Here is a 7,473-nt window from a genome sequence, read left to right as displayed (position 1 = left end):
CTAGCTGTTTCATTGCTGCACCACTCAGATGCAAGGCTGGCAGGGTTCAATGGGACTGACAACCTATTTTGTAGCCTAAATAGTAAGCATACTTACTGGGGTAAGCCCATCAACTGACCTTATGCCTGAGTAAATTTGAATTGAATCCAGATGCTAGATATATTTAGCACCATTTTAAAACACACACACGGCAACCAGCCAGTCACTTGAAAAATGCCTCCAGGGCTGGCACACCTAGGCTGCCACACTTTGGGAAGGCCAACTAGGGCTGAAGAATGACTACCTGGAGCAGCTGCCTTCACTTATCTGCCTGTCCTCCCTGCTGGGCAGAGGGCTCTACATTGAGTGAGTAGGCAGGTGAGGGATGGTGGCTATTCCTTGGGTTTGGGAGAGAGTGATGGTGGCAAGGAGCTGCTCTGGCCTCTACTTGCCAAGCTTGCTGGATGTGTGAGGATTTGCTCTACAAACATCTCACTTGCTCAGTCACCAACAGGGACATACATAGGGGTTGGTTAGTTGGCCCCCGCCCAAGGTGCAACGCCAAGAGGGCACAAAAATCACGCTTCTCCACTCTGACTTGGAATGGCTAGGAGAGAAAGTAGCAAATGGAAGGAGGCCAGAGGCAGACAGAGGAACCAATGGGGGAGGAGAAGGGAAGGCAGAGTAGACCCGAACTCCCGACCCCCCGCATAACCATGGAGGAAGTCACTGGTGGAGAGCAAAAAGCGATGAAAATAAAATATTTTGAATTTCTGGTCCATGGTCTCTCCTGGCTTCAGAAGCTCCAAGACAGCTCCTTGCCAAGGGCACAAGGGAGCCTAGGTATGCCTCTGGCACCAACATAGTTGCATCAGCTCTGGGCTTTAAAATTTCAACAGTGCCCTGGGCAACACCAAAATCCCTCCCCCGGCCTTCTTCTGTTTTGAGCTATTGTTGCAGCACCCTCTTGGCTCAGCGTACAACCAACCAGTTGTGCTCTCCTAAATCCACCTCTGCCATTCACAGCAAGCTATGGAAGAGGCTTCAGGACCAGCCTAGTGGGCCCTTTGGGTCGGTGCAGCAGAAAGGATGTGAGGGGCAACCACCCAACACACTCCAGGTGTCAAATGTGGGGGCTCAGACCCCTAACAAATGTGACATGAAGGCTGGCAACATCAACCCTGCTGTGTGGGCATCCCTTGCAGAAAACCGCGGTGCCTGGAGACAGACAGGTTGTGCATCCACAGCAGTGACCAGAGGAGGAATGACCGCTGGGAGGAGCGCAGGGAGAAGAAATGCCATGGTGCGTCTGCAGCAGCACAACTGGACACCTTCATCTGCCCCGGCTGCAATGAAACATCTCTCTCCAGTATCGGTCTCTACAGTCACAGCAGATGTTGTAACTCTCCACCGATTTGACTTCACCCCCAAAGGCACACTCTTCCATGGTCTCCTGAGACAGACAGATGCCAACAACAAAAGACCCCAAACTTTTAGTATCTGAGTCACAGAACTGCAGAGTTGGAAGAGACCCAGGTCATTTGAGTCCCACCCCTGACTCTACCTCCTTGCTGTACTCAAACTATGGAAGAAGTCTGAGCAAAGCAGGGATGGAAGGACACTCGAGAGGCTGTTCTTATGTAAATATAAACCAAACCAGTTTTAACAAGGAGAAGTAGCAGAGGGGGTCCCATACAGCGACTAACACCAACAAGCTAATGCAACAGAGCCTTTCCCAACTCCTTCCTGGCTGCACTCGGGCTTTGTTTTAACCTGCCATTTCCCGCCCCCCATGTCGCCGTCCGAGGCGAAGGGCACTCTGCACGCGCTCAGAGGAGCTGAATGTCCCCCCCCTGTAGGTAGGCAGGTAAGAGTGGGAAACAAACAGGGAGAAGGAAAACAGCGTATGTTAAGGCAAGACTAGAGCTGGCTGAAAACCGCCGCCTGAGCGGGCGCCCGTGCGCCTCCTCCCGCCGCCCGATCAGCCATTCTGCACAGCGGCAGCCTCGCCGCCCGGCCCGCGGAGCCGGAGCCACTGGCCCGCTCGCCCGGCTGCCTGTCGCCGCGCTGGCCCCGCCCTCGGCCCCGCCCCCGCGCCGCCGGCCAATCCGGCTCGGCGGAGGGGGAGGGCGATGCAGGCTTTGCGCCCGCCCTCCCTGTGGGCTTATTGAGAGTTATATCAAGAAACCCAGTTCGGAGCGAGCGAGGAAGGGGAGAGCGAGCGAAGGAGGGAGCGCGCGCCGGAGACGGGAGAAGCAGCCTGCGCCGCCCGCCTTGCCTTGCCTTGCCTCCGCGGCCAAGCAACAGCCCGCTCCGGGTCCGCGCGCCGGGTCAGCCCGCCAGCCAGCCAGGAGGTCCCGGGCAAGGCTAGGACTCTGCGGAAAGAAGTTGCGCGCTCAGTTTGCTGGCGGCGCGGAAGGCGAGCGCAGCGCCAGGCGCGGGCATCATCGGGCGGCCGGGGCGGCCGAGCGGGGCATGCCCTGATCCGGAGGAGAAGCGCGCCGGGCGGGCTGTGCGCTCAGCGCCGGGCTGCGCGGCCGCCTTGGCCGGGGCTGGGGAGCCACCGGCGGTGTCGCCTGCGCCGCCGCGAGAGGGATCGGCATCGCTTTGATCAGCATCCTCCTCGTCATCCTCAGAGTAAGGAGGAAGAGCAAGTAAATAAGGGAGGGGCAGAGCGGGAGACGAGGTGGAGGGAGGACGAGAGAGACGCGCCGAGAGAAGCATGGCGAACCCGGACGGAACTGTGAATTTGTTCTCTGGAGTTGTGAATTTGCCACCGAGGAACAACACCTCTGCTCTGGAGGAGGAAGCGCCCGCCTTGCCGGCTGCTTGCTGATTCCCCTTCCACCTCTCCTCTCCCTCCAAAAAAGACGAATTTGGTGGCTACCTGGGTGCCCGATGCATTGTGCGGGGCTTCCTCTGTGTCTTGGTCCTGGGAGATCGGATCCTTCCTCGGCTGCTGCTGCTGCTGCAGTTCATCGGCACACGAAAAAGCGGCAACGTAAGTGCAAAGTTCCATATGCTTCTCTCTTTTTTGGAAGGGGAGGCATTTTTTAAAAAAATAAAATTGATTTTAATGTATATTCCGACGGGAGGGGGGAATCTCCGCGTTGCTTTGGGCTCGAGTTTGCTGGCTCTGCGGCCCCTACCTGCCTGCATCAGTGTAATGGAAAGGATCACGGATATCAACGCGTAGCTTTTAATGCAGATGTCAGATCAGTGCTTCTGACCAAACTCTCCCCGCCTCCCCCTCCCCCAATCTTATAAGGACGCCTGGAGCTTTATTTGCTCCCATAAGGGCATCTGAACAGAAGTCTCTCTCTCTCTCTCTTTCTTAAGCAGCACTATTAGACTGCAGTATTTATGTGTGGCAGCTGCTGCTAATAACACATCCGGAGGGGCAGCCGAGTGTCACTGACTGCATCACCCCCCCATACAACCCTCGTAACAAAAAACAAACCAACCCCCAACAGCATCTTTCTGCATTTTCTTTGTAAACATCTGGCTTGCTGCTTCTGAGTTGGTTCAAGGCTGCCTCCTCCCCAAATCTTCTGTTTATGTTGAAGTTGAACCTTCTCCGGCAGATGCAAGTCACATACACTGGCACACTGGAACATCTGGAAAAGGTGACATTTTGGTTGGCTCTGGGGAAGAAACTAGAGGTCCTGTTATTGTCTTCCTTAGTTAATAGAGATGGGAAGTAGCCAGAGAGCTACTGCAGAAGCAGCAGCAGTGTGAGCAGTTTGTCTGAATCGTTAAGAGATCCTAGACCATCTTACAGCACTAGCCTAGGATAAAACACACAAGCAAGAGGAAGGGGAGGAAAATGTAGCTGGGTAATTTAATTGGGAGAAGGCAGGATCCATGATGCTTTAAATTGCAGTGGGCATACAATTCATGCTATGCATTTTTTAAAAAGGAACTTCCACTAAATTTTGGCGTGGAAGGAGAAAGCATTGCATGGTATGCTCAGTTCAATGGACTGATTTGAACAAACATGTGTATGTGTGTGTGAAGAAAACGGCTTCTCTCCCATCAATCTTGTAACTAGTTAATTTCATTCTGAATGTGTGGTATACTGGCACATTCATGAAGAGGAACTGCTTGCACACACAAACGAAAGGAAGGAAGAAAAGCAGGTGCCGGGTGTTTGTAAGTGTGTTGCAGAAACGTGGAGCAGGGCTTGGCAGTTGCATCTGGTGTCAGTTAAAACGAGTCAATAACACTTCTTTTTTATTGTTGTTGTTGTTGTGATTGTGTTGACAGTGGCTGTCTGGAAGCAAGAGCTCTGATGTGATGCATCCTGCAGTCCTCCCCTTGCGAACGAGGCAGCAGCATTCCATCGTGGAAACCTTGAAACCCTGAGAAGGAGCTATAAACACATTATCATGGACCTGAGGGATTTTTACCTGTTGGCTGCCCTGATTGCCTGTTTAAGGCTGGATTCTGCTGTGGCTCAAGAACTTATTTACACCATCCGAGAGGAGCTACCGGAAAACGTCCCCATCGGGAACATACCAAAGGATCTGAACATTTCTCACATCAATGCCGCCACAGGAACCAGTGCTAGTCTTGTCTACAGACTGGTCTCCAAAGCAGGGGATGCCCCTTTGGTGAAAGTCTCCAGCACCACAGGGGAGATCTTTACCACCTCCAACAGAATCGACAGAGAGAGACTCTGTGCAGGAGCTGCCTATGCTGAAGAGAATGAGTGCTTCTTTGAGCTGGAGGTGGTGATTCTCCCAAACGACTTCTTTCGGCTGATCAAGATCAAAATAATTGTGAAGGATACCAATGACAATGCCCCCATGTTCCCCTCCCCTGTCATCAACATCTCCATACCTGAAAACACTCTGATCAACAGCCGCTTTCCGATCCCGTCAGCCACAGACCCCGACACTGGTTTCAATGGGGTGCAGCACTATGAACTTTTGAATGGGCAAAGTGTCTTTGGGCTGGATATCGTGGAAACTCCAGAAGGGGAGAAATGGCCTCAGCTGATTGTGCAGCAGAACTTGGACAGGGAGCACAAAGATACCTATGTGATGAAAATCAAAGTCGAGGATGGAGGAACCCCCCAGAAATCCAGCACAGCTATCCTCCAGGTCACAGTAAGTGATGTCAATGACAACAGGCCGGTTTTTAAAGAGAGTCAGGTGGAGGTTCACATACCAGAGAATGCCCCTGTAGGTACCTCGGTCATTCAGCTGCATGCCACAGACGCAGATATAGGAAGCAATGCGGAAATCAGATATATTTTTGGTGCCCAGGTTGCTCCTGCAACTAAAAGACTCTTTGCTTTAAACAACACAACTGGGCTGGTGACAGTTCAGAGGGCCTTAGACCGAGAGGAAACCGCCATCCACAAGGTGACGGTGCTGGCCAGTGATGGTAGCTCTACACCTGCCCGGGCAACTGTTTCCATCAATGTGACTGATGTTAACGATAACCCCCCTAACATAGACCTCAGGTACATTATAAGTCCCATCAATGGCACAGTGTACTTATCTGAGAAAGACCCCATCAATACCAAGATTGCCCTAATTACGGTCTCAGATAAGGATACTGATGTGAATGGCAAAGTGATCTGTTTCATTGAGAGAGAAGTGCCATTCCACTTGAAGGCTGTTTATGACAACCAGTACTTGCTAGAGACCTCTTCCTTGCTGGACTATGAGGGCACCAAAGAATTCAGCTTTAAAATAGTTGCCTCCGATTCTGGCAAGCCCAGTTTGAACCAGACCGCCCTAGTAAGAGTTAAGCTGGAAGATGAAAATGACAACCCTCCAATTTTCAGCCAGCCTGTAATTGAGCTGTCCGTTTCCGAAAACAACCGCCGTGGTCTGTACTTAACAACTATTAGTGCCACAGATGAGGACAGTGGGAAAAATGCAGACATTGTTTATCAGCTTGGCCCCAACGCCTCCTTTTTTGATTTGGATCGAAAGACAGGGGTTTTGACAGCTTCCCGAGTCTTTGACAGAGAAGAGCAGGAGAGGTTCATTTTTACTGTTACAGCCCGAGACAATGGCACCCCTCCCCTGCAAAGTCAAGCTGCTGTAATCGTTACAGTATTGGACGAGAATGACAACAGCCCCAAATTTACTCATAACCATTTTCAGTTTTTTGTGTCGGAGAACTTACCAAAGTATAGCACCGTAGGAGTGATCACAGTGACTGATGCAGATGCCGGAGAAAATAAAGCTGTCACTCTTTCCATCCTGAATGACAATGAGAACTTTGTTCTGGATCCTTACTCTGGAGTTATAAAGTCCAACGTTTCTTTTGACCGAGAGCAGCAGAGTTCCTACACCTTTGACGTCAAGGCCATCGATGGAGGACAACCGCCTCGTTCTTCTACTGCAAAAGTCACTATAAATGTCATGGATGTTAATGACAACAGCCCTGTGGTCATCTACCCACCTTCAAATACTTCTTTTAAGCTGGTGCCTCTCTCTGCTATCCCTGGCTCTGTTGTGGCTGAAGTGTTTGCTGTTGACATTGACACGGGAATGAACGCTGAGCTGAAATATACAATCGTAAGTGGAAACAACAAAGGTTTGTTCCGTATTGATCCGGTGACGGGTAACATTACCCTGGAAGAAAAACCTACTCCTACTGATGTAGGGCTGCATCGATTAGTGGTCAATATCAGTGACCTGGGTTATCCTAAATCTCTGCATACCCTTGTCCTTGTGTTTTTGTACGTCAATGACACGGCTGGAAATGCCTCTTATATTTATGACTTGATCCGCAGGACTATGGAAACACCTTTGGACAGGAACATCGGGGACAGCAGCCAGCCTTATCAAAACGAGGACTACCTTACCATCATGATTGCTATTGTGGCAGGTGCCATGGTGGTCATTGTGGTGATCTTTGTCACTGTTCTGGTCCGCTGCCGCCACGCCTCCCGCTTCAAAGCTGCCCAAAGGAGCAAGCAAGGGGCAGAGTGGATGTCTCCCAATCAGGAGAACAAACAGAACAAGAAAAAGAAGCGGAAGAAAAGGAAGTCTCCCAAGAGTTCCCTGTTGAATTTTGTTACCATTGAGGAATCCAAACCGGAGGATGCCGTTCATGAACCTATCAACGGGACCATTAGCCTTCCAGCTGAGCTGGAGGAGCAAAGTATAGGAAGATTTGACTGGGGCACGGCCCCACCCACCACCTTTAAGCCTAACAGCCCTGATCTTGCTAAGCATTACAAATCTGCCTCTCCACAGTCCGCTTTCCATCTTAAGCCTGACACTCCCATCTCGGTGAAAAAGCACCACGTGATTCAGGAACTCCCTTTGGACAACACCTTTGTTGGGGGTTGTGATACCCTTTCCAAACGCTCTTCCACTAGTTCAGATCACTTCAGTGCCTCAGAGTGCAGTTCCCAAGGAGGCTTCAAGACAAAGGGCCCCTTGCACACCAGACAGGTAAACGAGCACTTTTACTGGTCTATAAGTACTGCATACAAGTGCCCACTCAACCAGTACTAAAGTGCCA

The 7,473-nt window shown here is 51.3% G+C and overlaps 1 protein-coding gene across 10 annotated transcripts in view; it reads left to right on the top strand.

Annotated features, from left to right (window-relative positions):
• Positions 1-2,169: 2,169 nt before the first annotated feature.
• The window catches only part of PCDH9 (protocadherin 9), a 761,173-nt gene continuing 755,869 nt past the window's right edge, over positions 2,170-7,473 (top strand). For 6 of the 10 annotated variants that reach the window (XM_083501081.1, XM_083501080.1, XM_083501082.1 and 3 more), the window contains exons 1-2: positions 2,170-2,980; positions 4,246-7,403. In XM_083501081.1, coding sequence (XP_083357207.1) covers positions 4,368-7,403 — 3,036 coding nt within the window. In that variant the 5' untranslated portion in view covers positions 2,170-2,980; positions 4,246-4,367. The remainder of the gene's footprint in view (positions 2,981-4,245; positions 7,404-7,473) is intronic. The other 4 variants (XM_083501083.1, XM_083501078.1, XM_083501076.1 and 1 more) reach the window with 1 other exon arrangement.

This window comes from Podarcis liolepis (assembly GCF_965112155.1).
Source record: "Podarcis liolepis genome assembly, chromosome: 4".
Lineage (NCBI taxonomy): Eukaryota > Metazoa > Chordata > Lepidosauria > Squamata > Lacertidae > Podarcis > Podarcis liolepis.
This window is presented reverse-complemented; position numbering and strand designations above follow the sequence as displayed.